General features: G+C 35.0%; 1 protein-coding gene across 2 annotated transcripts in view; it reads left to right on the top strand.

The window, feature by feature from the left end:
* The first annotated feature begins 27 nt into the window (after positions 1–27).
* CYP20A1 (cytochrome P450 family 20 subfamily A member 1) overlaps positions 28–17,733 on the top strand; it is a 54,007-nt gene continuing 36,301 nt past the window's right edge. The window contains exons 1-4 of one of the 2 annotated variants that reach the window (XM_074299000.1): positions 28–191; positions 3,933–3,982; positions 5,437–5,603; positions 12,160–12,305. In XM_074299000.1, the coding sequence (XP_074155101.1) occupies positions 120–191; positions 3,933–3,982; positions 5,437–5,603; positions 12,160–12,305 (435 nt within the window). In that variant the 5' untranslated portion in view covers positions 28–119. Of the gene's footprint in view, positions 192–3,932; positions 3,983–5,436; positions 5,604–12,159; positions 12,306–17,733 lie in introns of those variants that run through there. The other variant, XM_074299001.1, reaches the window with a different exon arrangement.

The raw sequence follows: 17,733 nt of genomic DNA, 5'->3' as shown, positions 1-17,733 counted from the left end.
GCGAGGCCCCACCCTTCTGGTGGAGGGCTGAGCCCTGTCAGGGCGCGAAGCCGCGGGCAGAGAAGGACGGTCGATCGCGGGTCGGGGTCCCAGGGCAGGGGAGGGGGGCGGTTTGAGTCATGTTGGACTTTGCCATCTTCGCCGTCACCTTCCTGCTGGTCCTTGTTGGAGCCGTGCTGTACCTCTACCCGGTAACCGGCCGCGCCCCCGGGGCCTCGCCCAAAGCTCGCTCTGCCAGCGCGGCACCGGAGGGAGGAAGGGGAGCGGGAGGCTCGGGGCGGGGCAGCCATAGTGCTTGCTTCCCCTCCTCGCTGGGCCTGGGGAGGGGGGCGGAGGCGGCGGGAGTCACGTGTCCTTCCCTTTCTTCTTTCTCCTCCCTCCTCCTCTCCAGTTGCGGTGTTCCCCCATCCGAATGTAATTTATCTCTGGCCCGCGTAGGCGCGTGGCCTCTCCCTCCCTCCCACCTTAAAGCCAAAGTGGAAGGGGCACGGAGAAAACGTGGGACGAAACACGTATCCCTAGGTGTGCTTCTCCCAGCTTGGAAAATGTCACTTCCACTGCAGGTTGCCCCGACCTCCCCTCCGGCAGTCAAGGGGTAACTCTTCCTGTCTCTGGGGAGCAGTGAAAAAAATGCAGGAAAATTCCTTTGAATCATTAGGAGAAAAGTCATCATTACCTCAAGTTTAGGGGGAGCCTTTAGGTTTGCTAAACATTGTTCTCACCACCTGCCCCCGGAGAGGATTGTTAATCCATTTCCCAAATGAGGATCCTGAGACTCAGTTTCTTCCAGCGCGCATTTATTATTCATGAATCTTTTCAAGTCCTTGTGCTGTTTGGAGGGAAAGGGGGAGAGGAAGAAAGAAACTGTTAACTGAATCTTACTGTCTTGGTCTCTAAACTATGAATAGTGGAAGCCACACAGAGCAGACCTAGAGACAGGTTTTAGAGATCAAGTGTGTCAGTTTCAGAAGGAGGAACACAGTTTCCTGTGGCAGGAAAGGTAGAGATTGTATACATAAATCATAAACGGGGAGGGAGGGGGGAAGTGGATTACAATGCAATCATTTTCAGGGTTTGATTTATTTCCCATGACAAGCACATCAATGGACAACAATTCTTAGCTTGTTTCATATTTTGAGGCTCATAATCGCTCCCTCTCCAGAGTTCTTTGACAGGAGTAGTCGTAGTTCCTGATTCAATTCACATGTGCACAGGTACAGTACAGTACAAGAATATAGACGTTGTCATAGTGATTAATTATTTCAAGCTACACTGTAAGTTTCTGGCTTTCAATTCAGAAAAGGCAGTTCCGAGAAATCTAAATCATGAGTAATTTCATTTTATATATATATATATATATATATATATATTATCTTGATGATTATGAAAATCATCATAATTTTTCCTTCATTTCAGAAGCTACATGAATGGTACGAAGTATATAACTTTACTTTCACCACCTAAAATATGCAAATTTAGGAGCCCTAGTCAAAGTTTCTTCCTATTGCAAAACAGTCTTTAAATTGCAATGACCTTTTGCTTCAGTGAAATTTTTGGAAAGCATCAGTGAGCTTAAGAAGGAGAGTAAAGATAGATTTAAATATAATGTTTAGAGATTTCTTTTTTTGAAGGTATTGAGAAATGAAAGCTTTGTTTTGTTTTTTTAATAAGTTTCTTCCACAATAAAATCGAATTGTGTATTACTGATTTGATCAATTTCCATATGCTTTTACAAACTATATACCCTTTGGAGTTAACATCTGCTTAATTTTGCTAAACTAGAGCATGATGTTTATTTTAGAATAAATGTGTTCATTTCAATTCAATAACTATTTTTCAAGATATTAAAATTTACAGGTACTGTGGTAAGCACTGGGATTACAAAGTTTCATCCCTCAAATTTACTTTCTGACTCTTAAAATGCTACAGAGAGTACTATGTGAGCATGTGGACAAGAAGTGAATATCTTATTATCTCTCTCTCTCAACATACAGTATGGGAAACAGAAAGATCAGAGACTGGAACCTTTTTTTTAAAGCCAAACAAATGATAAAAATATTTTAATTTGGGCACCGAGAGAAATTTAAACTCACTTTTTTATTGTCAAAGTGAGGGAGATTGTGTAAATCAAAGAATTACATACTTTTTTTTCTATGTAAAATTTTTTATTGATAATTTGTTTTTATCATCAAAATTTCTTAGTTTTCCTTACTCTCCATAATCATCTTACATAACAAATAATGTTTTTTAAAGAAAAAGAAAAGGAAAAATTATCAAAACTGATCAATACATTGAAAAAATATAAAAATATGTACAATGTACCACAACTATGGATCTTCCACTTCTGCAAAAGAGTGGGATTTTTCTTGTTTGTTCTTTGTTGTTTTGAAACATTAAATTTTGGTTATTTTGTAGTTGTTCCTTCTACTTTTATTCTTATAGTCATTGTGATTATATATTTTTAAAAAATAATTTTATTTTGACACATCAATTACTTTCTAACAAACAACCCAAAATAGCTTCCCCTTAAAAGTTAAGAAAATCTGTCTAAATTTTGTTTAATTGTGTTGTGATAAAGTAGCAAATGATATCAAGACAAAATATTTTCTTCTGCACAAGAAAAAAAAAACAAATATGAGAAATAAAAATCATGACTTATATTGAATTAAATGCCAACTTTTTAAGCTTAGTAAAAAATTTGAGGCATTGAAAAGAGCTGTGATTCTGTCTGGAACTCTCTTCTCTTATTTTGTCTTACATAGTAATATAAGGATTCATTTATTATTTCTCTTCCAGTGATTCCCAGTTTGATATAGATTGATAGATTGAGATAGATAGATCCTTGCTCTCTCCTGAACTCTAGCCCCATCACCAACTTACCTTTTGTACATCTTTAACTGAATTCCCAATAAGCCTCTCAAAGTCCAAAACAGAACACACCTTCCTCTCCAGATCTTCCCTCTTCTGAACTTCCCTATTCCTGTAGAGGGAAATTACCCAGTTTGGCAAAGTCAATGTCATCTTCTGCCCCTTTCTTGAACTCATTCCCCCTATGCAGATGCAGTCTGTTGTTATGCTTGTCTTTGTTTTTCAACATCTCCTTTCCACTCAGATCATACAGCCACCAATTTGTTTCAGGCTGTCATTACTCCATGTCTGAATTATTGCAGGAACCTTCAGGTACCTGGTCTCTTTGCTTTGAGTCTCTTCCCACCACCATCAGTTAGCACAGTGCCTGGCAAATATTCAGTGCTTAATAAATGTTGTTGATTTGATTTGATACCAGTCCATCCTTCACTTAGTCAAAGTAAAGGCTTTTCCTAAAGAATAGGCTTAATTATGTCACACTCTTCTGATTCACTAAACCTTTCTGGTTCCTTGTCACCTTCAGTAACAAATACAAAATATATATTTTTTCTCTTTTCTTTTCTCCCCCCCCCCCTTTAAATTCTGTCACAATCTTTCTTTTCTTTCTGGTCGTCTTATGCTTGCTCCATTTATTGTCTGATCCTGCCACACTGACCTACTTGCACATGATGTTATTCTCCAGCTCTGAATCTTAACACTACCATCCTCTCTGCCTGGAATTCTCTCCTTCCTCATCTTAACCTCCCAGATTCCTTAGTTTTCTTCAGGTCTCAGCACAGTAGAAGGCCTGTTCGGTTACTCTACTACTCTATTACTGCTGTCCACTCTAAACTACCTTAGCTGTACATCTGCTATTTGTCTTCTCCATTTGCATATGGCCTTCTTGAGGGCAGGGACCATTTTTGCCTTTCTTTGCATTCTCAGAATTTAGCATGATGCCTGACATATAGCAAGAGCTATTATGCATTTATTAAAATGCTTGATGATCATTAGGTGCCAGCAGTTACTGTACAACATAAGTAGTTTGTTGTACTTAAGCAAATACCTTTTTTTTTTTTTTTTAGGCTTCTAGACAAGCTTCAGGTATTCCTGGGATTACTCCAACTGAAGAAAAGTAAGTACTTCTTTCTTTGGTATCAAAAACAATCAACTTGTTATTATCTGCAAGAAAAGTACATTGCTCTGAAGCCTATCTTCCTTTCAAATTCTTATTAACTCTACAGATCAAATTATTCCTTTATCATTCTTTCTTTTTACTTTATCAGTTAGTAAAATGGATCCTAAAAAGATCTGAAGAGGATCATCTGATAACCAGTATAGTACTTCATGCTATCCTCCTTTCCTTCTTCCTCTTACTCAGGGTAATAATTATGCAGAATGGGGAAAAAATTAGAAGGAAAAAATTTTCTTTTAAAAAACTGCTCATGCAAAAGTTTTTCATTTTTCTTCCTTAACATGTAATACACAATAAACAAAAACTGGAACAGGATAACGAAGCTTAAGAATTGTGGGGTGATTTTGTTATCTGGTTTTAAGCTGTGGAAGTTTCCAGATTATCAGAATAGCTGTCATTTAATTACAAATTTAAAAAGTACCTTGCACATAAGCACTTAAAGAAATGATATAATATGGTGTAAGGGTCCTCAAACTATGGCCTGTGGGCCAGATGCGGCCCACTGAGAACGTTTATGTGGCCCAAAATCAGACCAAAAGTGACATTCTACCTAAACTCACGTTAGCAAAGCACACATCAGCAAAGCACACATCTAGCACTGGGCTGAGGTTCATAGTTTTTGTTTTTACTATAGTCTGGCCCTCCAACAATCTGAGGGACAGTGAACTGGCCCCCTATTTAAAAAGTTAGAGGACCACTGATCTGGTGTATGTGTAACATTCTGGCTCCTGGCCTTCTTGGGAGCGTGTGCCACTGGTATAGCAGGGCTGTTTTCACCTAAGGCTAACCCTGGAACAGGATAACTTATCAGAAAAGCCTTGTGGTGACCTGCCTACCGATTCTCCTGAATTCTGGAGGAACTAACAGGTGCTGACTTTATATCCAGTGACAGCCTTCTTTTTTATTGGTGACCAAACAAAAGATCAAGTGACAGAAAGACTAGATCTAGATCCACCAACTTCTACACCACCTGGTCTTCTTGATAGGTTCATATAGGTTAGAGTATTTCATCTAATCATATCACCCAAAATATTGCCTTTATACTTGCTATTGTTGCATCCTTTGCTCTCCTTCAGATTTCACTTATATGTGGATAGCAATTTCCATTTGTAAATTTTTTAAAAATGTCTTGGATCATTGCATTGCAGAGAAGAGCTAAGTCAATCATAGTTCATTATTATCTCACAATGTTGCTGTTACTATCTACAATGTTCTCCTAATTCTTCTCACTTTACTAAGCTTCAGTTCATGTAAGTCTTTTCAGGTTTTTCTGAATTCCATCTACTCATTACTTATAACAAACTAGTGGTTATATTACTTTTTCAGTTCTTCTGAGATTAATAAGTTAAATCAACTCTTTTTCCTCCCCTCCCTAAATTTTGCTTTCCCAACAGAGATGGAAATCTTCCAGATATTGTAAACAGTGGAAGTTTACATGAATTTCTGGTTAATCTCCATGAGAGATATGGGCCAGTAGTGTCTTTCTGGTTTGGCAGGCGCCTTGTGGTTAGTTTGGGCACTATTAATGCACTAAAGCAACATATCAATCCCAATAGGACATGTAAGTTTAATTTTCTTTCTTATTTTTTTTTACTTTTAATATAAATAATGTGTGTATTTACATTAAAAAGAAAGCTTGCAGTTCCAATGGTCTTGTGATAAAGAAAGCCATCTGCTCCCAGAGAGAGAACTATGGGGGACTGAGTATGAATCATCTTTTTTTTTTTTTTTTTTAATAGTTGTTTGCATGCATTTGGTTTTCTTGCTCATTTTTTTTTCTATTTTGATTTAATTTTTTTTGTGCAGATAATTGTGGAAATATGTATAGAATTACAACATGTTTAACATGTATTGGATTACTTGCCATGTAGGGTAAGCTATGGGGAAAGGGAGGGGAAAATATTTGAAACACAAGGTTTTGAAAAGCTGAATGTTGAAAATTATCTATGCATTTGTTTGAAAATAAATAGCTTTAATCAAAAAAAGGGGAAAAAAAAGGCAAGAAAAAAGAACGTTTGGTACACAAAATTAAAAATTAAAGATACATGACTGCACATATCTAGTCATTTCTGAAAATAACATCAGTATTAATTATACTCATACTTTTATTTTTAAAAATTAATTTTATCCTACATACTTTGCAAATATATATATATTCATTTTACCAGTTTAGTAAGTGAATAGATGCATTCTAAGAAAGTTCTCTAGCAAGTAAATTTCTTTTCCTTTATAAAATCAGAGCATTTCCCTTGGGGGAAAATTTTTTTCAATACATTTAGTTGAAAAACTTTGGAAGGAAAAGGTTAAGATGATTGCATGGATCTATGGCATGCTGTGTGAAGTACTTCTGACCATGTTTTTTGGATCGTTTTTATAACTTTACATTATTCCCATATATTTGCTTTTGCCTCCTCCTTTCCTTTCCCCCTTTCTTCTTCAAATCATGGAAATTTTTCTTGTGTCTGGGAACTGCTTTATTTAACATCTGTAATTCTCAGAACTTCTTTCTTCCCTTCTATTTTTGCCTGGGAATTTATAATGTCTAGTAGAAAAAAGCTGTACTTTGCTATTGCAATCTGAAAATTCCTTAAGATAAAGTTATTCAATTTTATGAACAAAATTTACTACATTATTGATCCTTAACTTCAAAATTCTGTGAAACAAGTTTTTGTAAAGTGAGTGGATCATTATAATGGTCCTATAGTGATTATTTTTACATGATAATTACTGATATTAATGAGAGTAACAATCTACCCACTAAGAGCAGTATACTAGAGACACAAAACAAATTTATAACTTTGGATTAGGTTTTTGTTGAGTGAGATCCATAATTGTAATTTTAAGTACAAGTAAATCTGGAAATAGATGAAAGATAAATTGTTAATTCATTTTTTTATTAAAGTTTCTTTATTTACAAAATATATGCACAAGTAATTTTTCAACATTGACCTTTGCAAAACCTTTTGTTCCAAATTTTCTCCTCCTTCCCCCAACCCCCTCCCCTAGCTGGCAAGTAGTCCAATACATGTTAGATATGTTAAAACATATGTTAAATCCAATATGTGTATGCATATTTATACAGTTATTTTGCTGCACAGTAAAAATCAGATCAAGAAGGAAGAAAAAAACCAAAATGCAAACAAATAACAACAGAAAGTGTGTTGTGGTCCCACATTCATTTCCCATAGTCCCTCTCTCTGGGTGTAAATGACTCTCTTCATTACTGGAAACAATTGGAACTGGGTTTGAATTATCTCATTATTGAAGAGAGCTATGTCCATCAGAACTGATCGTAGTATAATCTTGTTGTTGCCATGTATAATGATCTCCTGGTTCTGCTCATTTCACTTAGCATCAGTTCATGTAAGTCTCTTCAGGCCTTTCTGAAATCATCCTGCTGGTCATTTCTTTTTTTTTTTTTTTTTTTTTTTTTTTTTTTATTATTATATATATATATATATATTTTATAATATTATCCTTTGTATTCATTTTTCCAAATTACCCCCCCTCCCTCTATTCCCTCCCCCCGACGACAGGTAATACCATACATTTTACATGTGTTACAATATAGTCTAAGTACAATACATGTGTGTGAATATCATTTTCTTGTTGCACAATAAACATTAGAATCCGAAGGTACATGCAACCTGGGCAGACAGATTGTAGTGCTAACAATTTACATTCCCCTCCCAGTGTTTCTTCTCTGGGTGTATCTACCTCTGTCCATCATTGATCAACTGGAAGTGAGTTGGATCTTCTTTATGTTGAAGATTTCCACTTCCATCAGAATACATCCTCATACAGTATTGTTGTTGAAGTGTACAGTGATCTTCTGGTTCTGCTCATTTCACTCAGCATCAGTTGATTTAAGTCTCTCCAGGCCTCTCTGTATTCCTCCTGCTTGTCATTTCTTACCGAGCAATAATATTCCATAACTTTCATATACCACAATTTACCCAACCATTCTCCAACTGATGGACATCCATTCATCTTCCAGTTTCTAGCTACAACAAAAAGAGCTGCCACAAACATTTTGGCACATACAGGTCCCTTTCCACTCTTTAGTATTTCTTTGGGATATAATCCCAGTAGTAGCGCTGCTGGGTCAAAGGGTATGCACAGTTTGATAACTTTTTGGGCATAATTCCAGATTGCTCTCCAGAATGGCTGGATTCTTTCGCAACTCCACCAGCAATGTATTAGTGTCCCAATTTCCCCACATCCCCTCCAACATTTGTCATTATTTGTTCCTGTCATCTTAGCCAATCTGACAGGTGTGTAGTGGTATCTCAGAGTGGTCTTAATTTGCATTTCTCTGATCAGTAGTGATTTGGAACACTCTTTCATGTGAGTGGATATAGTTTCAATTTCTTCCTCTGAGAATTGTCTGTTCATATCCTTTGACCATTTATCAATTGGAGAATGGTTCGGTTTCTTATAAATTTGGGTCAGTTCTCTATATATTTTGGAAATGAGACCTTTGTCAGAACCTTTGTTTTTAAAAATATTTTCCCAATTTGTTACTTCCCTTCTAATCTTGTTTGCATTAGTATTATTTGTACAGAAACTTTTTAGTTTGATGTAATCAAAATCTTCTATTTTGTGATCAATAATGATCTCTAGTTCTCCTCTGGTCATAAATTCCTTCCTCCTCCACAAGTCTGAGAGGTAGATTATCCTCTGTTCCTCTAATCTACTTATTATCTCCCTCTTTATGCCTAAATCATGGACCCATTTTGATCTTATCTTGGTATATGGTGTTAAGTGTGGATCCATATCTAATTTCTGCCATACTAATTTCCAGTTTTCCCAACAGTTTTTTCCGAATAATGAATTTTTATCCCTAATGTTGGAATCTTTGGGTTTGTCAAAGATTAGATTGCTATAGATGTACCCTTTTTTGTCCTTTGTATCTAATCTGTTCCACTGATCTACCGGTCTATTTCTTAGCCAATACCAAATAGTTTTGGTGACTGCTGCTATATAATATAGCTTTAGATCAGGTACACTTAGACCACCTTCCTCTGAGTTTTTTTTCATTAGTTCCCTTGCAATTCTTGACCTTTTATTCTTCCATATGAATTTTGTTGTTATTTTTTCTAGGTCATTAAAATAGTTTCTTGGGAGTCTGATTGGTATAGCACTAAATAAATAGATTAGTTTGGGGAGTATTGTCATCTTTATTATATTCGCTCGGCCTATCCAAGAGCACTGAATGTCTTTCCAATTATTTAAATCTGATTTTATTTTTGTGGCAAGTGTTTTGTAATTTTTTTCATATAATTCCTGACTTTTCTTTGGTAGATGGATTCCCAAATATTTTATACTCTCAACATTTGTTTGGAATGGAATTTCTCTTTGTATCTCTTGCTGTTGCATTTTGTTAGTGATATATAAAAATGCCGAGGATTTATGTGGATTTATTTTGTATCCTGCCACTTTGCTGAAATTTTGAATTATTTCTAGTAGCTTTTTAGCAGAGTCTTTGGGGTTCTCTAAGTATACCATCATGTCATCTGCAAAAAGTGATAGTTTAATTTCCTCATTTCCTACTCTAATTCCTTGAATCTCTTTCTCGGCTCTTATTGCCGAGGCTAGCGTTTCTAGTACTATATTGAATAGTAATGGTGATAGTGGGCAACCTTGTTTCACTCCTGATCTTACTGGGAAAGGTTGCAGTTTATTTCTATTGCATATTATGCTTACTGACGGTCTTAAATATATACTCCTGATTATTCTAAGGAATAATCCATTTATTCCTATACTCTCAAGAGTTTTTAGTAGGAATGGATGTTGGATTTTGTCAAATGCTTTTTCTGCATCTATTGAGATGATCATATGGTTCTTATTAATTTGATTATTAATATGGTCAATTATATTAATAGTTTTCCTAATATTAAACCAGCCCTGCATTCCTGGAATAAATCCTACTTGATCATAGTGTATTATCTTGGAGATGATTTTCTGAAGTCTTTTTGCTAATATCTTATTTAAGATTTTAGCATCAATATTCATTAAGGAGATTGGTCTATAATTTTCTTTCTCAGTTTTCGATTTACCAGGTTTAGGTATCAGTACCATGTCTGTGTCATAAAAGGAATTTGGTAGGACTCCTTCATCCCCTATTTTTTCAAATAATTTATATAACATTGGGGCTAATTGTTCTTTAAATGTTTGGTAGAATTCACATGTGAATCCATCTGGCCCTGGGGATTTTTTCCTGGGGAGTTGATTAATAGCTTGTTCTATTTCTTTTTCTGAAATGGGACTATTTAAGCAATTTATCTCCTCCTCTGTTAATCTAGGGAGCCTATATTTTTGGAGGAAGTCATCCATTTCACTTAAGTTATCAAATTTATTGGCATAAAGTTGGGCAAAGTAACTCCTTATTATTTCTCTAATTTCCTCTTCATTGGTGGAAAGATCCCCCTTTTCATTTGTAAGACTATCAATTTGATTTTCCTCTTTCTTTTTTTTGATCAAATTTACCAAAGGTTTATCTATTTTATTGGCTTTTTCATAAAACCAACTCTTGGTTTTATTTATTAATTCAATAGTTTTTTTACTTTCAATTTTATTGATTTCTCCTTTTAATTTTTGTATTTCGAGTTTAATTTTTGGTTGGGGGTTTATAATTTGGTCTTTTTCTAGCCTTTTAAGTTGTAAGCCCAATTCGTTAATCTTCTCTTTCTCAATTTTCTTCAAATAAGCCTCTAAAGATATAAAATTTCCCCTTATTACCGCTTTAGCTGCATCCCAAAGATTTTGATATGATGTCTCATCATTATCATTATCTTGGGTGAAATTGTTAATTGTTTCTATAATTTGCTCTTTCACCCAGTCATTCTTTAAGATGAGATTATTCAGTTTCCAATTACTTTTTGGTCTATTTACCCCTAACTTTTTACTGAATGTAGCTTTTATTGCATTGTGATCTGAGAAGAAGGCATTTATTATTTCTGCCTTCCTACATTTAATTTTGAGATCTTTATGTCCTAGTATATGGTCAATTTTTGTATAGGATCCATGAACTGCTGAGAAGAAAGTATATTCCTTCCTATTGCCATTCAGTTTTCTCCAAAAGTCTATCATACCTAGTTTTTCTAATGTTCTATTTACTTTTTTAATTTCTTTCTTGTTTGTTTTGTGGTTTGATTTGTCTAAATCTGAGAGTGCAAGGTTGAGATCTCCCACTATTATAGTTTTACTGTCTATTTCTTCTTGCAGTTCTCTTAACTTTTCCTTTAGAAAGTTAGATGCTATACCACTTGGTGCATATATGTTTAGTATTGATATGGCTTCATTATTTATGCTACCTTTCAGCAGGATATAGTTTCTTTCCTTATCTTTTTTCTGCTGGTCATTTCTTACAGAACAGTAATATTCCATAACATTCATATACCATAACTTATTCAGTCATTCTCCAACTGATGGGCATCCATTCAGTTTCCAGTTTCTGGCCACTACAAAAAGGGCTGCCACAAACATTTTTGCACACGTGGGTCCCTTTCCCTCCTTTAAGATTTCTGGATCAAAGGGTATGCACAGTTTGATGACTTTTTGAGCATAGTTCCAAACTGCTCTCCAGAATGGTTGGATCCATTCACAAATCCACCAATAATGCACAGTGTCCCAGTTTTTCCACATCCCCTCCCACATTATCTTTTCCTGTTATCTTAACCAGTCTGACTGGTGTGTAGCAGTATCCCCAGAGTTGTCTTAATTTGCATTTCTCTTATCTGTAGTGATTTGTAATTCAGTTTTAAATTGGGGCAAATCCTTTTAATTACTTACCATTTATATATCCAATTCCTTTTAAAATCTACAAAGGTTTTTTTTTTGTTGTTGATTTGTTGTTTTTGTTTTGCTACAGTGACTTTTCGGTCACTTAATGAAGAAAATATAATACATTGAACATAGATCTTACATTGGATTCCTAGTTAGGTTCCAATGACTGCCAATTTCCATTTCATCTTGATTTCTTCAGTATTGGGAAAGAAAATTAAGAGAGCTAAGGGAAAAAGTTACATTATAACCTCTAACATTTTACCTTTTAAAGTTTTCTGTTTCTGTAGCTTCTTGATAATTTATCTAGAATTATCATGTTTGTCTTTCAGCACATCCTTTTGAAACTATGCTAAAGCCTTTATTAATGTATCAATCTGGTCTTAGTGGGGATGCAGTTGAGAATCACATAAGGAAAAAGCTCTATGAAAATGGTGTAAACAAGTCTCTACAGAGTAATTTTGCTGTCATGGTCAAGGTAAGGTGGCATATAATTTGGCTCAGGTTTTACAATACATATAAATAGTATAACTCCACAAATAACTTGTCTCTCAGTAGTTGAAATTTTAATATATTTGCATTTCTAACCCATATAGGTGACTTTTTAATTCTAATTATTATCATTCTCTTTCATTGCATCTCTCAATCTTTGTATTTATGAAATTAAAAAAAAATGATCTAAACACTGAGAGCCGCTAGGTGGTGCAGTGGATAGAGCACCAGCCCTGAATTCAGGATGACCCGACTTCAAATCTGGCCTCAGACACTTAACACTTCTAGCTGTGTGACCCTGGGCAAGTCACTTAACCCTAATTGCCTTAGCAAAAAAAAAAAAAAAAAAAAAAAATATATATATATATATATATATATATATATATATATATATATGAAGAGAGAGATAAAATACTTGGGTACACAAGCTATGATCATAAGACTAGGAAGGGCTTATTCTCTGTTCTAAATGAAAAATACAAAGATAATTAGGAATTGTAAGAACTTGTCATTGATGAATGGGATAAATGATCAGTATTGAAGATGTATAGGAATACTTTATTTTTATGAGCTAACTCGTTTGCTCAGGGAATAAAATAAGAAAATGGTGAAATGTATATATAGACCTTCTGGTCTTATTTATGTATTCCTCTCTTAGGCTGTATGAATTAGATTTTTTTATTTCTTAATGCATTTGGAAAATATTCAGAAGAGTAATATGTAGGTTAGAAAAGCCAAAATTACTTTTGAGTTTCCCAGGATTAGCTTATTATAAGGAATAGAATATGCTTATACTTTGTATAGCATATTCTTGGTAGGTAATGTATGTTGAGGTTTCCAATATTTCACTAATTAAATGGAGCTGTGCTATTGATGTAAATATTTCCTCTCATTTTTTGGAAAAAAATTTTTTATAAAATAATTTTAATTAAATTTATATTTAACAATAAAAAACATTTCTGTTGATAACATGTGATCATTAGACTAGTGCCCTCCTAAATTAGATATATGATTGTTTTTACATTTTGTGACTTAGGCAATCTAATTGAGTTAGTGTCTGCTTCTGCTTTTTTCTGTCTTCATATGTTACCTTATCCATCTATCCATCTATCTGTTTGTCTATATGTGTGTTTATCCATCTATCCAAGTCTCTCTGTCTATGTTGAAATAGCCATTTTAGTATCATTTATATTTACAATAATAGGTCTGTGGCTCTCCAGAGTTCAGCAGTCAGTAAATATTTACTAAGTGTTTACTATGCGCCAGCCACTGTACTAAGTATTGCAGATACAAAGAAAGGCATATTATAGTCCTCAAGATCATAAACCTAAGTGGGGGAAGACAGCAAATAAAAAGAAATTTTAAAGTGGAGAGTACCCAGCTTGGGAAGCATGAGTAATTCATGTGCCAAGGTGGGAAGTGATCTGAGAAGTTGAACGTTTCAGAGCTAACTTCATCTTGAAGAGTTATTAGTTTCTGGAAATCATGAAGTCCAGAGAAACAGCCCCATGGGAAATGATGAGGTAAATTCTCTGATTACCCTCCTTAAATAGTGGAGAATTTTTAAGGGGTAGGTCAATTCTCCGAGAGCCTCCACAGCTGTGCATCATAATATCTGAAGGAGTTGCAGGGCAGCCTTTGCTGACACAGGTGTTGCGGACTGGGAATGAGATAAATTGGAGGCAGAGGGAAAAGGAGAGAGGTCAGACAACGCAACAGCCTCTCAGTCAGAGGAAAACAAACTCCTATCAGTCTCCTTGTATCATCTTCTCACTTGAGGAGATCCATTCTGCAGGTCTGAGTTGGATCTCCAACAGCCACTGTCAGGTGGCTCCCATGTATTCCAACGGAGGATTAAGAAGCTCTCCATTGTTCATTCTCCACCCTTTCCAATCAGGGAGGGAGAGCTCTGGGTCTCGAGAGGGAAAGACTGCCCAGAGGATCAGTCCTTTGTATATATACCCCATTTGTGCCTAAATACTAATATGCTTCCTGACTTCTGGTGTTCATGTAAGATAAAAAAAAAAATGAAAGAAAAAAGGGCTTCAGTTTTATCTCTTCTTAATTCTGAGTCAGCTCATTGTCCTTCTGCAATCTGCATATTATTGGAAGACTATAAACTGGGAAGCTTAGAAGTATTTAGGCAAAATGGGTTTCTTATGTAAAGTAAGCACTGGTATCCTAATCAGATAGCCTTTCCCTTCTCTGCTTGTTTACCATAGTTTATTTAATTGTTAATTAATGAATTGATACTGTCCTAAAGAGTTACTGGGCTCAGTGGTTTATAAAATGTTTGATTGAGATACATGCCATTCATCTCTTAATATCAAATATAGAGATAGCAAATTCCTAGAGTAAGCTACTAATATACTGAATGATAGAATTGGGATTCAACAAAGATTTCATTGAGCTGTATTGAGAGATTAAATCTAATTGGAAGAGATCTAATAAGGAAAATTTTGAGTTTGTTAACAGACTCTTACTGTCTTGGTCTCTAAACTGTGAATAGTTAGAGCCACACAAAGCAGCCCTAGAAACAGGTTTTAAAGAAGGAGTAGTAGTTTAATCACTTTGAGAATGAGGAATACAGTTTACAAACTGGAAATTCTCCTGGAGAGGAGACTTCTTCCTGTTGCTGAAAAGGTAGGGATGTTATAAACAAATCATAAGTGGAAAGGGAGGAGAAGGTGGATTTACAATACAATCATTTTCAGGATCTGAATGGTTTCCCAGAACTAGTCCAGGAGTGCAAGACAACATGGATGTCCTCCAGTCCTGTGAGAACAGTTAATTGTTAACAGTTAAGTGATTGTTTCAAATCCTGGGGTCTTTACTTGGGACAGGACCAGAGTTCTACAATCTTTGATTGACTTCACTTAACATATACATGGAAGCCTTGCCAAGAATTGATTGATTATTTCAAGCTGCACTGACGTCAACTTCCAAGTCAAAAAACTGAGAAAGTGGCAGCTCGGAAAAATTTAGAGTATTAATATATTCATTACACATATCATCTTGATAATTGTGGAAAAATTATTATGATTTTCATAAATTCAAAGAATTCATTTACATTGATGGAGGAGATGTGATTAAATGGGAAGAAATTTATTTGGAGGAAAAAAAAAACCACTTGGTGATTTTTAGTGTAAGGTTACCACCAAAAGGCAGGGTGGTGTATTGGATAGTAGGTTGGCCTCCAAGACAGAATGGTCTAAGTTTAAAACTTTTGACACATAGTAGTATGATTAGGTATATCATTGGACTTCTGAGTGCCACTGTTGAATCTATAAGATCATAGAGTTGCAGAACAGTTTAGCTCTGTATTGGTAAAGAGGATTTCTTCACTGGGAGCTCCCTTTGCTCATGAAATCATAGATGCACCCCCCTCCAAATTGAACAATGGACTATGAAAAATACTAATGCTCTCTTGTGATAGATAAAATAAGGAAAATGGTCATCATACTTTGTTCTGACCACATATAAAAATATGTTTACTTTGAAGTGCCATATTTTTAAAAAAATTATATTCAAAGTAGAGGTCTTTCCAAGGAAGTTGACTATATAATGAGAGAACTTGAAACTGTCATATAAGGACTAATCGATGAAAATGTGGGTGTTTCGCTCAGATAAAAGATTTAATAAGGACATTATTAATTGTAACCTCCCAGTATTTGAAGAATTATCATGTGAAAGAAAGATTAAACTTACTCTGCTTAAGCCAGAGGATGTTTTGGGGACCATTAAATACAAGTTCAAGGAATTTGAATGAAATAATGAAAAAATATTCTTAATAATAGAGCTTTCTAAAAATTAAATGACACATGTTATGAGATTGTAGATTTCCTAAAAGCTTGCCATTGAAATTATAAGGAATATTTGTACTTCACATAGGGATTAGAATAGATGGCTATTGTGATTTTTTCTAATTTTAAGATTCTATAATTTGTCTGATGCCTTTTTATAAAAGAGATTCTACTTAAAGGGGATTGGAAGGATAGAATTTCTCATTTATGAAGAAATTGACATACTTAAAGGACATATAAAACTATCATCATTAAGTTCTCCGTACCATAACATTGTTATGTAGAAATGCTATTGATTTTTGAGGGTTTATTTTGTAGCATGCAACTTTGTGGAAGCTGTTAGTTGCCTCAAAACATATATATATATATATATATATGCTGATTCCCTTTTTAAAAAATTGTACATCCAGCATTTACCTATTTAGGATACTGTTAGATACTTTAACTCTAGGTAATTGACCTTGACACTTCACAAAGAACATTGTATTTGGAGCAGAAGACTTGAGTTAAAATCCTTACTCTCTCACTTGATAGATTTGTTTAACTCCCTGGGCTTCAATTTCCTGAGGGTGTTGAGCTAGTTGATGTTGAATAACTCCGACAGCTTTGAATCCTTTTACTACATTAGATTTTTTTTCTCCCCAGGATTTGAATTTTATATTATACTGATTTTTTTTTAACATTTAATCCATAACCTAACTGCTCTGTCCATTTACTTAGCTTTGCTGCATTGAAATAACTTTGTTGCTATAAAATAATACTATTTATGCCTCTAGTACATGTTAACACATATTCTTTCCATATGTTATCAGTCCAATTCATCCTATCCAGGGCTTATTGATTTACAGTCATGTGCATTGCCTTTTTTTTATCCTGGGGCAGAAGGGTCACATTTGGTGGGACCCATAAAATTTACCATCTTTTTAGCATCAGCAAAGCAAGACCCCGGAAATCCACAAAGCTGAAAAAGCCTAACCCTTTGACCAAATGGAGCGGGCACCTTCAAAGTTGGGTCTCATACAGTGTGAGGCTGAGGATGAAATCTGTACCATATGACTTATCGAATAATCAGAAAAAATGCTACCTAGATGTTACTTCAGTTTCAGTATCCACCTAAATAACCTGTGAATATCAAAAGTAAGTGAAAAAATGGAAAAGTGTTCCCAATCAATCAATATCATTTATCAAAAGTTTTTTGATAGCACTTTTCATAGTAACAAAGAACTGGAAACAAGATGGGTGCCCATTTGGAATCATAAATTATGGAATACAAATAATTGAATGGAGTGGACAGGGAATTAATCAGGATCTTTGACCAATTGTTTTCTCCTCAATCCAGATACTAAGTAATTGAGACAGTAAGGTATTAAGGTCTTAAAGTACAAAGAAGTGTCTACATGCTTTTAACCCTTTATATTAAATTTCTTCACGCTTAACAAAATTAGAGACAGAGAAAGGATTAATCACATCCTTTTAAAAAACAAAACACATTTCTGGGAAATGAATTGTGACAGGAGACAGCTTTAAGAAATGACAGTCGGGGCAGCTAGGTGGCGCAGTGGGTAGAGCACCAGCCCTGAATTCAGGAAGAGTTCAAATCTGGTCTCAGAC

The sequence above is a fragment of the Sminthopsis crassicaudata genome, chromosome 3 (genome assembly GCF_048593235.1).
Source record: "Sminthopsis crassicaudata isolate SCR6 chromosome 3, ASM4859323v1, whole genome shotgun sequence".
NCBI classification, from domain to species: Eukaryota; Metazoa; Chordata; class Mammalia; order Dasyuromorphia; family Dasyuridae; genus Sminthopsis; species Sminthopsis crassicaudata.
This window is presented reverse-complemented; position numbering and strand designations above follow the sequence as displayed.